At 47.6% G+C, this 19448-nt stretch overlaps 1 protein-coding gene across 2 annotated transcripts in view; it reads right to left on the reverse strand.

The window, feature by feature from the left end:
* LOC145349921 (neuropilin-2-like) overlaps positions 1-19448 on the reverse strand; it is a 127588-nt gene that overhangs the window by 32919 nt on the left and 75221 nt on the right. For both annotated transcript variants that reach the window (XM_080198591.1, XM_080198592.1), the window contains exons 9-11: positions 18902-19260; positions 15329-15473; positions 4993-5109 (exon numbers count right to left, since the gene is read on the reverse strand). In XM_080198591.1, coding sequence (XP_080054717.1) covers positions 4993-5109; positions 15329-15473; positions 18902-19260 — 621 coding nt within the window. The remainder of the gene's footprint in view (positions 1-4992; positions 5110-15328; positions 15474-18901; positions 19261-19448) is intronic.

Here is a 19448-nt window from a genome sequence, read left to right on the forward strand (position 1 = left end):
CTGTTTCCATGCTGTAAACCTCTATGATTCTAGGTATAACTGTCAGGATGTGAATTTTTATTACGTGCCCCGCTCTTAAGCATAAAAAACATTGACTGAAACTGTCAATGAGGGTTAAAAAAACCTGTTAGACTAGTTTGACTTGACCAGCTGGAGTAGGTTAGAAAAAAAATTACCATCAGGCCACGCAGTTTCAAGGGAACTCTTGGTTAACACCTCCTCAAGGGCCATTATGTTCCCATTATGAATGCGTGGCTGAGTTTCAAAAAGCTACAATTGTCTTAGCAGTGAGCTCACAGTTTGGCTGATTAAAGAGTCTACTGAAGAATTAGCTCTCTTCGATGTAGGGCCTGAATAGATGTGTTTTTTTTATATAAAGGATTGACCACTTCAGGAGATTTTAAAGCGTTGAATGGGTTTGACGAGTGTGAGTTTTATCAAGTGTGTAGGACTGAGAGCTGTGTTGTTGTTAGAATCTTTTTTATCTCCCCTTGACTCCTGTGGTCCGCCCTTTGTGGATACTGGCTATGGAGGTGGCATGGGAGTATGCTGGGGCATTGGGAATGTTGGGGGGTCATGGGGGCTGGTTTGGGGCTGGGGAGAGGAGGGTGGTTGGTGAGGGTTAGAGGCCTCAGGGCTTCTAAAATAGCTTGGACAAAGCCCCAGAAAACCGAATCGGGCATTCAGGGCAATCCACCTCAGCATGTGTCCACCCCCCCATCTGCCTAGGATTTGCTGCCATGTACAGCGGGCAATGGCTTGGTCTCACCCTCAGCTCACTGGAGTGAAAATTGGTTCGAACTGGGGCCATTTAAACTGAGGTGGTTCTCCTGACGCGAGCCACCTGTCTCGGTCGCAAAAGCTCGGACTCGACGTGTCTGTTTGAAAGCACTCGCAGCAGCCAAATGCGGAGTAAGAGCTCCCTACGTTGCAATCTAACAATGCAACTTAGTCCCAATACCGGGGGGGAAAAAAATCAATCATTCTCCCAGCTGCTATCTTGGTGGTTTCTCTGGAGATAGAGCACCAGATTCAAACTGGCTTCATCCCGTGAGCAGCCTGGCTCTCTCAGGGTGGGACTGTAAAGGCCAAGGTGATAACAAAGTAGCACCCTGACAGTTAGCCAACTTGCAAACAAGATCTCGAAACACCAGGCATCACATCGACAATAACCATCCTCTCCTCCATCAATTAGCTTCCTGTGGTTTTACCATTAATTCCTCAGGAAAACGGAAAGAGTTAACTTCCTGTTTTGACTATTTGGCAAGTGTCTTATGATTGGAATCTTCCAAGTGGCGAGACTTCCCGTTACATCAGAATTGAAAGGTTTGTTTATTTATTCGTCACAAGTGAGGCTTACGTTAACACCGCAACGAAGTTACTGTCAAATTCCCCTAGTCACCACACTCCGGCGCCTGTTCAGGAACAGCAAGCCAGCATGTCTTTCGGACTGTGGAACGAAACCAGCGCAGTCAGAGGAAACCCACGCAGACATGGGGAGAATGTGCACCCAGACAGTGACCCAAGCCGGGAATCGAACCTGGGTCCCTGGCGCTGTGAGACAGCAGTGCTAACCACTATGCCACCATGCCACTCACAGAGCAGAAGTAGGTAAATTCAACCCTTTGAGCCTGCTCCACCATTCAATCAGATCATGGCTGATCTCTCCCTGGTCTCCCTACCTGTGCCCAATATGCCCTTATTCCTTTTTAAAACCAGAAATATATCTACCTCCTTCTTGACTCCACTGTGCTATGGGGCAGCAAGTTCCACAAATTCATCACCCACTACAAGAATTAGTTGTTTTAAATGTAACCAATGATAACAGTGGATCTGTTGTAGTGTGACCAATAGTAACAAGCTGTAAGGGTCAGCTGACCCAGTAAACTATGTAACCAATGAAAACAAAAGATGCGATGATCAGCTGACCAGCTGACTCAGTGTAAATAAGAACCTGTTGGGAATTGTTGAGCGCTTGGAATGGCCTAAGGTGAGGCCTCGGGTGTTGGAGTAATGAAGATTTTTATTAAACCGTTCTCTTTGATTTATAAGTTGGAGTAAGTTTTGTTTTATTTTATTGTCTATACCTGAAGAGTTCCTCCTCATCACAGTGTTAAATCTATCACCCCTCAACCTATACCTGTGAGTTCTTGTTCTAGATTGCCCCACAAGGGGGGGAAACTACATTTACTTTATCAATCCCCTTTCAATTTTTAATGGACCTCGATCAGATCCCCTCTCATCCTTCTGAACTCCAGCGAGTACAAGCCCAAGCTGTCTAATCTCTCCTCATACGTCAACCCTTTCATCGCTGGGATCAATCTGGTGAGCCTCGGCTGAACTGCCCCCAATGCCACCACATCCTTCCCCAAATAAGGAGACCCAAACTGGCCCCAGTCAAGCACCAGGATTTGTAAAGAGACACTTTGACAAGGAAACATCACCCCTCAGTGACTGGAGGTACCCCTCGAGAAGAGGTCAGGTAGAATTTATTTTTCCCAAGCATCCGTTCAGTCAACCCAAGCTTTTCTCAGTAGCAACTGTGGACCTTTTTATTTTGGCAAAATACTTTAATCTTTAACGTTTGACTTTGACGTGCGTTAAATGATCAAACAGTTGTGAACATATCCTCGCGTATAAGTCTGACTGAAATAAACAGGGAACATCTGTCAATAAAATACCAACCTAGTCATTTGTATAAGGGGGGAGGGTTAAAAGAGAGAGAGAGGGGGAAAAATAATCAGTAAAAGGGTGCAAGGTGAGGGGAAAGGACAAGAAAGGTGTGAAATAGAATGTGAGGGGTACTCTCACGGATTGTGAGACAGAGCATGACAAGGCCCAATGCCTGCTATTGTCACCATGGCAACAGGGACAGGAAAGGCAAATATAGAGGTACAGGGATGCTGAGATAGATTAATCCTGGGCCCGGGGAGGGGGGGTGGTTGGGTCAGAGGCAAGATGAGGGCTGGGAGCTAGAATGGAGGACAATCAAATGCCTCAAGTTGGAAAGGTTAATAAAGCCCTCCATCTCCACCACTGGCCAATAATCCAGAGGAGCACAGGCTCAATAATCCAGCAAAGGCAGCTATTACTGGGTCAGTATTTGGCACATCGAGGATAATATTGCATGAATAATATGACCAATCTAGAAAAGTGATAGGTTCGAAACCTAGAAAAGCCCCAGGCCTGGGGAAGGCCTTCACTTACTCACTTTGTTCCCCATATCCCTTTTAACCTCTTTTATTATTAGAAATATATCTATCTCCTTCTTAAAACCATTCAACGATTTCAGACTCCACCAGGCTGTGGGGCAGCGAGTTCCAAAAATTCAATGCCCCCCCTCCCTCCTCTCACACGGGGGGGGCGGTGGGGAGCTGTGAAGGATGGAAGGGTGTTTCTGTGACAGAAGGTTTGCTCAGCAAGATGGTGAGATGCACACTTACTCCCCCCAAGCAATGCTGGAAAAGTGATTCCCTGCAACAATCAGACCCCCCCCAACCAATCCCATATTAGAGATGAAATTGGGTTGGGTGGGGGGGGGGGGTGGGTGAGGGGGATCGGTATTGGATATGCGGGCAATGACTTTACTCTCTGTGAAGTTGGCCTAATTAAGGAGAGGATAATGGAGTCACTCATGGCCTCACTCACACGCTCTGGGTGAGTTTGTTGTTAATTGTGGACTCCAGAATGCCTCAGGAGAATGGGAGCTAAATATATAACACTTGGCAGCTGACGCGCTCAGTTACTTATTTCGCTTGAAAAGCTTTATAGGTCTCACTATTTACGAGTGCACTTTGTGTCTCACATTGAGGAACTCCAGAGCTGTGTTTATTTGGACCTGGCAACCGGTTATTGAGATTTAGCCGTTTATTGGTCAGAATTCACAAGCCTAGTTTTTATTGATTTGATTGAAATCGGCTGTTCTGGTTAGTTGGCCAAAGGCCATCAGTTGAGGTCTCGTTGCCAGTAGACTTGGCGTGAGAGCACTCAACTCATTCAGGATGGAAATAGAAATGTCCATGTTTGGCTCTGTGATTCTACCCACATCCATTTGGAGTCAGTGCACTCAGGACTTCTCTCCCATTGGTTTAATTATTCAAGAGGGTTTCTCTAGATTTCTAACCTATTATTTTATAGATTGGTCATATTGTTCATCCAATATTATTCTAGATAGGTCGGATACTGACCCAGTGACTAACTGTCTTTGCTGGGCTACTGGGCCAGCGTTCCCCTGGATTGTTGGCCAGCGTTCCCCTGGATTGTTGGCCAGCGTTCCCCTGGATTGTTGGCCAGTGTTCCCCTGGGTTATTGGCCAATTCTCTCCTGGGTTACTGGCCAGCGTTCCCCTGGGTTACTGGCCAGCGTTCCCCTGGGTTACTGGCCAGCGTTCCCCTGGGTTACTGGCCAGTGTTCCCCTGGGTTACTGGCCAGCGTTCCCCTGGGTTACTGGCCAGCGTTCCCCTGGGTTACTGGCCAGCGTTCCCCTGGGTTACTGGCCAGCGTTCCCCTGGATTACTGGCCAGCGTTCCCCTGGGTTACTGGCCAGCGTTCCCCTGGGTTACTGGCCAGCGTTCCCCTGGGTTACTGGCCAGCGTTCCCCTGGGTTACTGGCCAGCGTTCCCCTGGGTTACTGGCCAGCGTTCCCCTGGATTACTGGCCAGCGTTCCCCTGGGTTACTGGCCAGCGTTCCCCTGGGTTACTGGCCAGCGTTCCCCTGGATTACTGGCCAGCGTTCCCCTGGGTTACTGGCCAGCGTTCCCCTGGATTAGTAGTCCCCTGTTTCCCCATGTTGGTGTTTAACAAAAATCTATATCAGCTGACTATGGCACCAAGAAGAATAATTATTTGGATGATGACAGAGTTACATTCCTAATTTTTCTTCACTTTCTGTTTCTGGCACGCTCTGTAGATAGATGTAAATCAATAGCTCTGTAATAAATGGAAATCTGCAATCAGTTTATTGCCGCAATGCTCACAGGCCTCTGAACTTACCAAGGATATGTGGGCTGGCCATGCAGGCGGGATCATCCTCATTAACACACGGGGTCTCAGTGGCATTCTCTCCAACCCACTGTGTGGACACAACAGTCACAGCAGACGTGGTGGTGGCTGAAAAAAGAAAGCAGCTCGAGTGAAATCAAGCAACCAGTTGGCAATGTAATATTCATAGAATTATAGAATCCCTACGGTGCAGAAGGAGACAGTGCAGGGTGGCACGGTGGCACAGTGCTGCGGCCTCACAGTGCCAGGGATCCGGGTTCAATTCCAGCCTCAGGTCACTGTGAGTGTGTGTGTGTGTGTGAGTGAGTGTGTGTGAGTGAGTGAGTGAGTGTGTGTGAGTGTGTGTGTGAGTGAGTGAGTGAGTGAGTGTGTGAGAGTGAGTGAGTGTGTGTGTGTGAGTGTGTGTGTGTGTGAGTGTGTGTGTGTGTGTGTGTGTGTGTGAGTGTGAGTGTGTGAGTGTGTGTGTGTTTGTGTGTGTGTGTGAGTGTGAGTGTGTGTGTGAGTGTGAGTGTGTGTGAGTGAGTGTGAGTGTGAGTGTGTGTGTGTGTGAGTGTGTGAGTGTGTGTGTGTGTGAGTGTGTGTGTGTGAGTGTGAGTGTGAGTGTGTGTGAGTGAGTGTGTGTGTGAGTGTGTGTGAGTGTGAGTGTGTGTGTGAGTGTGTGTGTGTGTGTGTGTGTGTGAGTGTGAGTGTGTGTGTGTGTGTGTGTGTGTGAGTGTGTGTGTGTGTGAGTGTGTGTGTGAGTGTGTGAGTGTGTGTGTGAGTGTGAGTGTGTGTGTGAGTGTGAGTGTGTGTGTGTGAGTGTGAGTGTGAGTGTGTGTGTGAGTGTGAGTGTGAGTGTGTGTGAGTGTGTGTGTGTTTGTGTGTGTGTGTGTGTGAGTGTGAGTGTGTGTGTGTGTGTGAGTGTGAGTGTGTGTGAGTGAGTGTGTGTGTGTGTGAGTGTGAGTGTGAGTGTGTGAGTGTGTGTGAGTGTGTGTGTGAGTGTGAGTGTGTGTGTGAGTGTGAGTGTGTGAGTGTGTGAGTGTGTGTGTGTGTGTGAGTGTGTGTGTGAGTGTGAGTGTGTGTGTGAGTGTGTGTGTGTTTGTGTGTGTGTGTGTGTGAGTGAGTGCGTGGGTTTCCTCTGGGGACTCTGGTTTCCTCCCACACTCCACAGATGTGTGGGTTAGGTGGATTGGCCACGCTAAAATTGGCCCTCAGTGTCAGAGAGACTAGCTGGGTAAATATGTGGGGTTATGGGGATAGGGCCTGGGTGGGATTGTGCAGACTCGATGACCTGCACTGCAGGGATCTATGAGACCGTTCGGCCCATCAAGCCAGCACCGACAATAACCCCATCCAGGCCCTATAACTTTTAACCCCATGTATTTAACCATCCAACTCTAAGGAGCAATTTAGCATGGCCAATCCACCTAACCTGCACAATTGCACCTTCTCCCCGTGTCTGTGTGGGTTTCCTCCAGTTTCTTCTCACGGTCTGAAAGACGTGCTGGCTCGTTGCATTGGCCGCGCGTGGAACGATTTGCAGGTTGATGGTTTGGTCGCATTATGAATGCACCTTCATTGACCATCAAATCCTGGGATGGGACTCGAACCCGGAGCTTCTGGCTCAGAGGCAGAGATGCTGACCCTACCACACCACAAGGGCCTCTCAAAGTGAATGGGGAGAAATTACGCTCGGTGGGGAGCTTCACAGGATGTGTTATCGAACTCTGGGAGATGTTAGGAATGGGTGACCAAAAGAGGCAGGACTTGATGAGTTTAGGAGGAGCGAGATGTAAGAACGAGTTTAGGAAGGGAAGCCAAGAACTTGGCGTTTAGGTATTTGAAGACACCGCTACCCATGGTAGGGTGAAGGAGGTGGGAGGTTCACAAGAGGCTGGGCACACAGAGGTTTTGGCAGGACTGGGGAGGAGGTTACCTCACTGGAGGAACATGCCCCTCAATGCAACACAGCCTGCAGATTCAGTCCGAGACTTCTCATTCTGACTAACCTTTCACTGAATGCATTTCATATAAACCTTGCCTGGATCATATAAACTATTCCCTGACACATTGTCCTCACTGTATCACTGAGCAAATCGTGCAAGTTTTGAAAATAGACCTTCATAGCGCACATTCACACGCATACTCACACACACGCACACACACACACACACAACATACACACACTCACACCCATACACACACAACATACACACACTCACACCCACGCACACATACACACACACACAAACATACACACACTCATACTCTCACACTCACATATACACTCACACATGCACACACAGACTCTCACACACACACAAACATACACACACGCACACTGTCACACACAAACACACACAGACACACGCACTCTCACACAGACACACACACTCTCACACACACACATACTCACACACACACAACACACACTCATCCTCTCACACTCACATACACACTCACGCACATGCACACACAGACACACAGACACACACACACACATACACTCACATGGTGACCAATTTCGAGCTGCCCTATAAAACAGCAAATGTCTGTCTGGCCTGTGTCTCAGCTTCCAACATGATCGAGGGGACCAGTTAATATTCTGGGCAATGTTTTCTGCTCCATGTTGGAGCACAGTTATGAAAATGAATGAATCCCTTCCTGTCTTTCCTGGTCCCACTTGGCTCAGTTTCAGACATTTTCTGCAACAAATCTTTTCCTGGTCACGATCGCTTTTCAAGATTCCTCAGAAGCTTTGCACTAAATCACTGCTCAAAGCAATCTGCTGCCGGTTTCCCGGAATCTCTGATCCAATTGATCTGGGCCCCGTAACACACGTCACACCTCTTAATAAAGTAACGGGGCGGGAAGTAGAAAGATCAGGCTAAGTGAAGGAGTATCTAATCCAGGCTGGTGCCTCGGTGTGGCACTGAGAGAGAGAGAGAGAGAGCAGCGATCTCAGGCAAACAAACTCTGTCATCATTAAAACCGGAACAGGGGGCGAGCTCTAACACAGTGGCTCGGCCAACATTCATCCCGCTATCTGGCCCTTACCTCCTTGCTGTTTCTGGGACCTGCTCTGCACATGTTGGTTACTAAGTCGCAGAGTGTGCTGTTTGGAGACCCGGCCATAATCTAAATTGAATTCCACTTTGGTAGCAATAATAGGAAGAAAGATTGTTCCTTGAATGGGTATAAATTGAGAGAGATGGATACTCAGTGTGACTTGATGCCCTTGTGCATCAGTCACTGAAAGTAAGCCTGCAGCTACAGTAGGCAGTGACAGAGGCAGATGGTATGTTGGCCTTCGAGTATTGGGATAGGGATGTTTCGCTGCAATTGTAAGGGGCTTTGGTGAGGCCATGCCTGGAGTATTGTGTGCAGTTTTGGTGTGCTTATACATAGGTACATAGAATCCCTACAGTGCAGAAGGAGGCCATTCGGCCCATTGAGTCTGTACCGACCACAATCTCACCCAAGCCTGATCCCCATCACCCCAAGAATTTACCCTAGCCTGTCCCCCTGACAATAAGGGGCAATTTAGCACGGCCAATCCACCTAACCCGCTCATCTTTGCACTGTGGGAGGAAACTGGAGCACCCGGATGAAACCCACGCAGACACGGGGAGAACGTGCAGACTCCACACTGACAGTGACACAAACCGGGAATCGACCTGTAAGGCAGCAGGGCTAACCACTGTGCCACCCTGAGGAATCCCTGCCACCCTGAGGAATATTCCCTGCCGTATCTGAGGAAGGATGTTCTTCCTATACAGGGAGTATGGCGGAGGTTTACCAGGCTGATTCCTGGGATGGCTGGTCTGTCATATGAGGAGAGACTAAGTCAGTTCGGATTATATTCACTGGAATTTAGAAAAGTGAGAGGGGATCTCATAGAAACTTATAAAATCCTAAACAAATTAGACAGGGCAGATTCAGAAACAATGTCCCCAGATGGACATTGTTGTGGTGGTGGGGAGTCCAGAACCTGGGGTTGTAGTTTGAGGATAAGGGGTAAACCTTTTAGAACTGAGGTGAGGAGAACTTTCTTCACCCAGAGAGTGGTGAATGTGTGGAATTGACTCCCACAGAGAGTAGCTGAGGCTAACCCGTCGTATGATTTCAAGAAGGAATTATCTATCACTCTTGGGCCCAAAGGGATCAAGGGATACGGGAGGAAGGAGGGAATGAGGATGTTGAATTTGATGATCTGCCATGATCAAAATCGATGGTGGAGCAGGCTTGAAGGGCCAAATGGCCTAGTCCTGATTCTATGTTTCTATGTTTTTATATTCCATTGGCTGTGAAGCCCCTCAGAAAGTTCAGACATTGCGAAAGAATCCTGTATTTCTGTGATGGAAACGTAGAATGATTCTTTATCCAACAGTCTGAATCTTCTGACAGCAGATCTGACCACAGCACAGCTCTTCATCTCACTGCCACTGAAACACGCTGATTGATAGCATCAGTAGAAAACAGTCGTTGTTCTGACTGACAGATTAATTAAAACATATATTAAATAGTAAGAGAATCCTGGTCCTCCCTAATTTCAGGTTGCAGTTTGAAGCAGTGCAAATTACTGGTGCAATTTACATCTATAATCCAAATACCCTTCCAGAGAAAGTCATTCGGAATCTTGTACAAAAAACTTTGTCATAACTGAACACATCGGCACAGTCACAGCATCCAGTAAACTACAACTGGACAATCAGACACAGCTTCCAGTAAACTACAACTGAACAATCAGACACAGCGTCCAGTAAACTACAACTGGACAATCAGACACAGCGTCCAGTAAACTACAACTGGACAATCAGACACAGCGTCCGCTAAACTACAACTGGACAATCAGACACAGCGTCCAGTAAACTACAACTGGACAATCAGACACAGTGTCCAGTAAACTACAACTAGTCAATCAGACACAGCGTCCAGTCAACTGCAACTGGACAATCAGACACAGTGTCCAGTAAACTACAACTGGACAATCAGACACAGCTTCCAGTAAACTACAATTGGACAATCAGACACAGTGTCCAGTAAACTACAACTGGACAATCAGACACAGCGTCCAGTAAACTACAATTGGACAATCAGACACAGCTTCCACTAAACTACAACTGGACAATCAGACACAGCGTCCAGTAAACTACAACTGGTCAATCAGACACAGTGTCCAGTAAACTACAACTGGTCAATCAGACACAGCTTCCAGTAAACTACAACTGGACAATCAGACACAGCTTCCACTAAACTACAACAGGACAATCAGACACAGCTTCCACTAAACTACAACAGGACAATCAGACACAGCTTCCAGTAAACTACAACTGGACAATCAGACACAGCTTCCAGTAAACTACAACTGGACAATCAGACACAGCTTCCACTAAACTACAACTGGACAATCAGACACAGCTTCCAGTAAACTACAACTGGACAATCAGACACAGCTTCCAGTAAACTACAAATGGACAATCAGACACAGCGTCCACTAAACTACAACTGGACAATCAGACACAGCTTCCACTAAACTACAACAGGACAATCAGACACAGCTTCCACTAAACTACAACAGGACAATCAGACACAGCTTCCAGTAAACTACAACTGGACAATCAGACACAGCTTCCAGTAAACTACAATTGGACAATCAGACACAGCTTCCAGTAAACTACAACTGGACAATCAGACACAGCTTCCACTAAACTACAACTGGACAATCAGACACAGCTTCCAGTAAACTACAACTGGACAATCAGACACAGCTTCCAGTAAACTACAAATGGACAATCAGACACAGCGTCCACTAAACTACAACTGGACAATCAGACACAGCTTCCACTAAACTACAACTGGACAATCAGACACAGCTTCCACTAAACTACAACTGGACAATCAGACACAGCTTCCAGTAAACTACAACTGGACAATCAGACACAGCTTCCAGTAAACTACAACTGGACAATCAGACACAGCTTCCAGTAAACTACAACTGGACAATCAGACACAGTGTCCAGTAAACTACAACTAGTCAATCAGACACAGCGTCCAGTCAACTGCAACTGGACAATCAGACACAGTGTCCAGTAAACTACAACTGGACAATCAGACACAGTGTCCAGTAAACTACAACTGGACAATCAGACACAGCTTCCACTAAACTACAACTGGACAATCAGACACAGCGTCCAGTAAACTACAACTGGTCAATCAGACACAGTGTCCAGTAAACTACAACTAGTCAATCAGACACAGCTTCCAGTAAACTACAACTGGACAATCAGACACAGTGTCCAGTAAACTACAGCTGGACAATCAGACACAGCATCCAGTAAACTACAACTGGACAATCAGACACAGCTTCCAGTAAACTACAACTGGACAATCAGACACAGTGTCCAGTAAACTACAACTGGACAATCAGACACAGCTTCCAGTAAACTACAACTGGACAATCAGACACAGCTTCCACTAAACTACAACTGGACAATCAGACACAGCGTCCACTAAACTACAACTGGACAATCAGACACAGCTTCCACTAAACTACAACTGGACAATCAGACACAGCTTCCACTAAACTACAACTGGACAATCAGACACAGCGTCCACTAAACTACAACTGGACAATCAGACACAGCTTCCACTAAACTACAACTGGACAATCAGACACAGCTTCCACTAAACTACAACTGGACAATCAGACACAGCGTCCAGTAAACTACAACTGGACAATCAGACGCAGCTTCCAGTAAACTACAACTGGACAATCAGACACAGCTTCCAGTAAACTACAACTGGACAATCAGACACAGCTTCCAGTAAACTACAACTGGACAATCAGACACAGCTTCCACTAAACTACAACTGGACAATCAGACACAGCTTCGATTAAACTACACCTGAACAGTCAGACACAGCTTTGATTAAGGAGAGCTGGCTAATTTAGTTGCACCTCCTGATCAATATTACCCCTGAGCATGCTGATTGCTGTAAGCCTGTCCTTTACTGATTACTGTAGGGATCTAGGGTGACGGGGAAGGGGGAGCGCGGGGGGCTGTTGGGTGTGGCTGATGAGGTTGACGGGAGCCAGGCTGTTGTGAGAAAATGAGCGAGGATTAAAAATAAAAATCAAAGCAAACGGAGGGGAGAGATGAAAGCTGGTAATGAGTTAGGAGATCTGAGGGGGGATCTTATCAGGAACCTCCCATTGCGTTGCGGTTGGGTGCAGCGATCTGCATGGTAGACTCACTCGGATGGCTTCACTGAATGAGACCACAGGGCAGTGCCACATTCCATGTGGTGTCGCCCTTGTGTCGGTGAGCTGGGAACTGGCCTCTCCAGCAGTCCGCCCCCTGTCAGAATACACCCCTTCCTTGTTGCAGGCTGTGGAACTGGGCTCGAGAGGAGTTGTGGGGTGCGGTGGTGGAAGGGAAGGGATGATGGGGGGGGGTGGTCGGTGTGGCGGAGAGAGACCTTGTTTGTGGAGCCGATTTATTCGAACCCCTCGGTGGCTGGTTAAGAACAGAGCCTTTCACTTTGCCGACTTCCTGCACCGGCAACTCAGTGGCCGTGGATTTGAGATGTGATTTCAGTAAGTACTTCCCCACACCCAGACATCTGGCGCACAGCCCAGGGCATTCACTGCCTTTACTTTTAAGAAAATAAAATTGACAATTACCAATTCATAAGGGAGGGTTAGCAGAACTAGAAACACAAACCACAGAGGCCAAGACACACTCTTACTCCCTGAGTCCATCCCCACCATATTTCAAACTATCAAGAGACTTGAGAACTTCCTACATTCATCAAGAAATAAACTCCACATCTGGGCTATTTGTTTGAGACTATGAAACATTTCAACGTATTTTTGCACTGTTTCTCGGCAAATAATGTGACCAAATTACTGTGTCGTGCCTGAGTGTGTGTCTGGTGTGTGCGAGTGTGTGTGTGTGTTTAAAGTTTATTTATTAATGTCACAAGTAGGCTTACATTAACACCGCAATGAAGTTGCCATGAAAAGCCATTAGTTGCCTGTTTGGGTGCACTAAGGGAAAATTTAGCATGGCCAATATACACCTAACCAGCACATTGTTCAGAATGTGGGAGGAAACCAGACCACCCGGAGGAAACCCACGCAGACACGGGGAGGACGTGCAAACTCCACACAAGCAGTGACCCAAGCTGGGAATCGAACCCGGGTGCCTGGTGCTGTGAGGCAGCAGTGCTAACCACTGTGCCACTCTGCCAGCCTTCTACGTGTGTACCATTGTGTACATGTGTGTATGTGTGTACATGTGTATGTGAAACTGTGTGTGCACATGTGTAAATGTGGGTACGTGTGTGCGTGATGTGTGTATGTATGGGTGTGTGTTTGAGTGTGGGTATGGATATACGTGTGTATGTGTGTATTGGAATTCAGAAGAATGAGGGGAGATCTTATAGAAAGATATAAGATTATGAAGGGAATAGATAAGATAGAAGCAGGGAAGTTGTTTCCATGATGGGTGGAGCTAGAACTAGAGAAGGCATAGCCTCAAAATAAGGAAAAGCAGATTTAGGACTGAGTTGAGGAGGAATTTCTTCACCCAAAGGGTTGTGAATGTGTGGAATTCCCCACCGAGTGTAACTGTTGAGGCTACCTCATTGAATGCTTTTAAGGCAAGGATAAATAAATTTTTGATCAGTAAAGGAATTAAGGGTTATGGTGACTGGGCGGGTAAGTGGAGCTGAGCTCATGAAAAGATCAGCCATGATCTTATTGAATGGTGGAGCAGGCTCAAGGGGCCAAATGGCCCACTTCTGCTCCTAGTTCTTATGTTCTTATGTATGTGTGTCCATGTTTGTATATACATATGTGTGTGTGTGTGAGAGAGAATGTATGTAAATGTGAGACCCTGTGAGTGAGTGTGAGTGAGTGTGAATGATGGGGTAAGGGAGTGGATGAGTGGGTGGGTGTGTGAGTCGGTGTGTAAGTGGGTGTGTGATTCCCGGCGCGAGTGAGTGTGAGTTCCAATGTGAGTTCCAGTATGAGTAAGTTTGAGTGAGTGAGGGTGAATTCCAATGTGAGTGAGTTTGAGTGATTGGGTGTGTGAGTGTGAGTGGGTGTGTGTGTGAGTGTGAGTTCCAGTGCGAGTTAAGTGTGAGTGAGGGTGAGTTCCAGTGTGAGTGAATGTGAGTGAGTGGGTGTGTGAGTGTGAGTGAGTGAGTGGGTGTGAGCACTGTAATGAATGAGGAGGATAGTGTTGGTTTTTGAGTGAGTGTGATTGTGGCTGAGAACCTGATCTGTGTGGGTGAGCCGGAGTATAACCAGGAATGTGCATGAGTCAGTGGACATGGTTTGAGTGAGAATCATGACTGATATTGATCAGGAGCTTACAGAGATGATATCTGTGAAAGTTGCGAAATGGAATTTGAGTGAAACATGAGGTCACTGATGTTGACAATGCTGCTCTGTCAGAGAATCATAACCATCAATCACCCTGTTACAGACAGAATATACACAGAACGTACACACGCACACACACTCATACACAATAACCATCAATCACCCTGTTACAGACAGAATATACACAGAACGTACACACGCAAACACACCCACACACTCATACACAATAACCATCAAATCACCCTGTTACAGACAGAATATACACAGAATATACACATGCACACACACTCATACACAATAACCATCAAATCACCCTGTTACAGACAGAAAATACACAGAACGTACACACGCACAGACACACACTCATACACAATAACCATCAAATCACCCTGTTACAGACAGAATATACACAGAATATATACATGCACAGACACACACTCATACACAATAACCATCAAATCAGCCTGTTACAGACAGAATATACACAGAACGTACACACGCACACACACCCACACACTCATACACAATAACCATCAAATCACCCTGTTACAGACAGAATATACACAGAACGTACACACGCAAACACACCCACACACTCATACACAATAACCATCAAATCACCCTGTTACAGACAGAAGATACACAGAATATACACATGCACACACACTCATACACAATAACCATCAAATCACCCTGTTACAGACAGAAAATACACAGAACGTACACACGCACAGACACACACTCATACACAATAACCATCAAATCACCCTGCTACAGACAGAATATACACAGAATATATACATGCACAGACACACACTCATACACAATAACCATCAAATCACCCTGTTACAGACAGAAAATACACAGAACGTACACACACACACACCACACACACACACAGAGACACACACACACTCACACACACACCAGTGACAATGTTTGCAATGCTCCTACCCAGTAAATCACAACCCTGCAGTTCAAAGCGCATTCCAATCCCAGCTGGAGACCATCTCTCTGGATACACCCGGACAAACCGCGCCGGCACTGGATCAAACCTCCGGATCTCAGGAGTGTCGTAGTTCATGTTCCCTTCGAACATCTGAGGGGCCAGGAGGAGAGACAGAGTGAGTAAGATTGAGCAGAGAATCAGAAGGCAAACTGACATAGCTCCTGGAGTTCAGTTGCATCGGCTAAACCAAAGCAAAGACTTGCATTTCCCTAGCGCCTTTCTCAACCGTGAGGTATCTCAAAGTGTCTTACAACCCCCAGCGTGTTTTGGTGAGGTGTATTTACTGTGGGAAGTTGTGCAGGAAATTTGCCCACAGCAACCTCCCAGAAGCAACACAGGAACAAATTAACATTGGCCAGGACTAACACAGTGTCTTGGAATCTGTTAAAGTGTACTCTCACAGACAGACAATGCGGCAATTTCACTGGAAAGGGAGAAATTTCAATTCTACAACACACCCTACACCTTACCCTAATGTGGGTGGCACGATGACACAGTGGTTAGCACTGCTGCCTCACAGTGGCAGGGACCCAGGTTCAATTCCGGCCTCGGGTCACTGTCTGTGTGGAGTCTGCACATTCTCCCCGTGTCTGTGTGGGTTTCCTCCGGGTGCTCCGTTTTTCTCCCACAGTCCAGAAAAGCGTGCTGGTTAAATGTATTGGCCCTGTTAAATTCTCCCTCAGTGTGCCCGAACAGGCGTAGGAGTGTGGTGACCAGGGGATTTTCACAGTAACCTCAATGCAGTGTTAATGTCAGCCTACTTGTGACACTAATAAGTAACTTAAACTTTAACACATGCATCACTGGAGTGTCTGGGACAAGGCTGGAGGGTGGCGAGTTCTCCTTCATGTTCTGCCCAGCATCTACCATTCATAGAAGTATCATCGTAGAATCCCAACAGTGTAGAAGGAGGCCATTTGGCCCATCAAGCCTGCACCGACCACAATCCCATCCAGGCCCTATTCCCATAGCCCCACATATTTACCCTGTTAATCCCTCTGACACTAAGGGGCAATTTAGCATGGCCAATCCACCTAACCTGTGGCACGGTGACACACTGGATGGCGCTGCTGCCACACAATGCCCGGGTTCGATTCCCAGCTTGGATCACTGTCTGTGCAGACTCTGCACATTCTCCCCGTGTCTGTGTGGGTTTCCTCCAGGTGCTCCGGTTTCCTCCCACAGTCCAAAGATGTGCGGGGTTAATTGGATTGGCCATGCTAAATTGCCCTTTGGTGTCAGGGGACTAGCTACAGTAAATGCATGGGGTTATGGGAACAGGGCCTGGGTGGGAATATGGTCAATGCAGACTTGATGGGCCGAATGGCCTCCTTCTGCACCGTAGGGATTTTATGATTCGATCTTTGGACTGTAGGAGGAAATCGGAGCACCTGGAGAAGACTCACGCAGACACGGGGAGAACGTGCAAACTCCACGCAGACAGTTGGCCGAGGCTGGGATTGAACCCGGGTCCCTGGCGCTGTGAGGCAACGGCACTAACCACTGTGCCACCGCGCCACCAAATGCCGGCAACACCAAATAACAGATCGTCAGGTCGTTATTGCAGTGCTGTTTATGGGATCTTGCTGTGCGCAAACCGGCTGCCGCGCTTCCCACACTGCAGCGGGAGACGGTACTTCTTGCGGACGATGAAGGGGGTGTAAGATGCTCTCTCTCTCTTTTTCTTTCAGGGTTGTGGAGGGGATGCAAGTGTTGCAAATTGCTCTGAATATTTCATTTGCCATGTAGCCCTTAGCTAGTAGTTGGAAATGAAGTCAGCTGGAAACCAATTCACTAAATTATTAATTAGCAAACCCAGACGGGCTTTTCCTCTCATTCTCTGGCAATGAAAAAGCATGGGGTTTTTTTTTGTGTACATAAATGGCGTTCTGTTGCCTCCCACTTAATCTTTCATCCATTTCTCCCGTGTGTCCTTTGTGTCTCAAGTTTTGCCGTTCCAAATATAGAATGGAATCATCGAATGGTGCAGAGCAGAATGAGGCCATTCAGCCACTGTGCCGCTGCTGGCTCATTGAAAGGGCTTTTCCAGTAATCCCATTCCACCTTGCCATTTCCTCATCGCCCGGCAAATGTCCCCCCCCCGCTTCAAATAAACACCCTTTGGAAAATTACAATTGAATCCGCTCGGTGGTTAGCACTGCTGCCTCTCAGTGCCAGGGACCCGGGTTCCACTCTCAGCCTTGGGTCACTGTCTTTGTGGAGTTTGCACATTCTCCCTGGGGTCTGTGTGGGTTTCCTCCGGGTGCTCCTGTTTCCTCCCACAATCTGAGAGACGTGCTGGTTAGGTACATTGCCCGTGCTACATTCTCCCTCAGTGTGCCCGAACAGGTGCCAGAGTGTGACAACGAGGGGAGTCTCACAGTAACTTCATTGCAGTGTTAATGTAAGCCTACTTGTGGCGCTGATAAATAAACCTAAAAGACTTTTTCAGGCAGCACTTTCGAGTTCCCCTCGAACTCCTGCTGCCACCCGGAAAGGGGTGAGGGATGGATTGGCACACAGGCACTTGGCATTACACACCATGGCTACCTGTGCATGCATTAACTGTTCCTGAAGCCTTTCCACTTGAAGGCAGGAGTTTCCAATGTGTGCAATCACCAGTCATTTCACTGCCAATAAGACAGAAAAGTAAAATAATCTAATCTGCCCTCAGTACTTCATCCCTGTTGCCAATCTGTATAGAATCTCAAGGAGATTTTTATGTGTGTTAAACTAGACAGTTACAAGCTCCTGCCATCACCTGAGCTTGGAGAGAGCCCCATGCGACTAAAGTTTCCGATTCCATTTTCTGAGTTGTACTTTTCTGGTAGTTCTTCTCGACACCCTCCCTCAACATCCTTCCAGGCCCACTTTTGCACTTGCATGATCACAGGATCATGGAATCCCTGCAGTGCAGAAGGAGGCCATTTGGCCCATCGAGTCTGCACCGACCACAATCCCACCCAGGCCTTGTCCCTGTAACCCCCGTTACCCTGCTAAATCCCCCTGACACCAGGGTTAATTTTAGCATGGCCAGTCCACCTAAGCCTGGAGTGTGGGAGGAAACCGGAGGAACCCCACGCAGACACAAGGAGAACGTGCAGACTCCACACAGACGGTGACTCAAGCCGGGAATTTAACCCAGGTCCCTGGCTCTGTGAGGCAGCAGTTTTAACCACTGTGCCATGGACTCGAGAATAGCTTCTTCCCTGCTGCCATCAGACTTTTAAATGGACCTACCTTGCAGTAAGTTGATCTTTCTCTACACCCTAGCTATGACTGTAACACTACATTCTGCACTCTCTCCTTTCCTTCTCTATGAACGGTATGCTTTGTCTGTGTAGCGCGCAAGAAAGAATATTTTTCACTGTATACTAACGCATGTGACAATAATAAATCAAATCAAATTAGATCAAATCAAAACCATGTGCATTAGAACTTCTACTTGTGTTAGAAATTGGTTGCCTACAGTGGGTACAGACGAGTTACAAAGACTGGAGCGTTTGAGGGGACTATACCTTGTGTCGTGAGCCTCCGGATTCCTTCACAAATGTCCAGTTGACCCCGTTCATGCTGTAAGCCAGTTTAAACTTCCGTACAAAAGCCTTGTTTTCACCGGTGGTCCCACCTTCCACCACCGACGCTCCTCGTGCCCCCTGGATGATGATGGCGCTGACAGTCTTGGGGGTGGGCAAGGCCACTTGGAGCCACTCCGTGCCAGGCGGAGGGTGAGGCTGCCGGGGGTACCACCCAGATCGGCTGGCCACGAGCCGGGCACTGCCCGATGCCCAGTGGTAGTCCCTGGTGGAGGAGGCGGTGATCTGGGAGTCGGGGATGAGTCCAGAAAGCATTCCCAGCATATCGGAGCAAGGTGCGTCTGCCAAAAGAGAGAGGGAGTCAACATGGGCCATTAGGCACTCTGCACTGGAACTCAGCAGGTTTATGTGGTCTACATCAGTTCAACAGGCCTCGCCAAATAATCTACCGACGTAAATCACTTGATACCCCAATGGTCTCACCATTCCTTACCTCCATCCCCCCACACCCTCCCGCAAGCTCTACAAC

Source organism: Carcharhinus amblyrhynchos, chromosome 11 (assembly GCF_965287045.1).
Source record: "Carcharhinus amblyrhynchos chromosome 11, sCarAmb.v2.hapA, whole genome shotgun sequence".
Classification (NCBI taxonomy): Eukaryota; Metazoa; Chordata; class Chondrichthyes; order Carcharhiniformes; family Carcharhinidae; genus Carcharhinus; species Carcharhinus amblyrhynchos.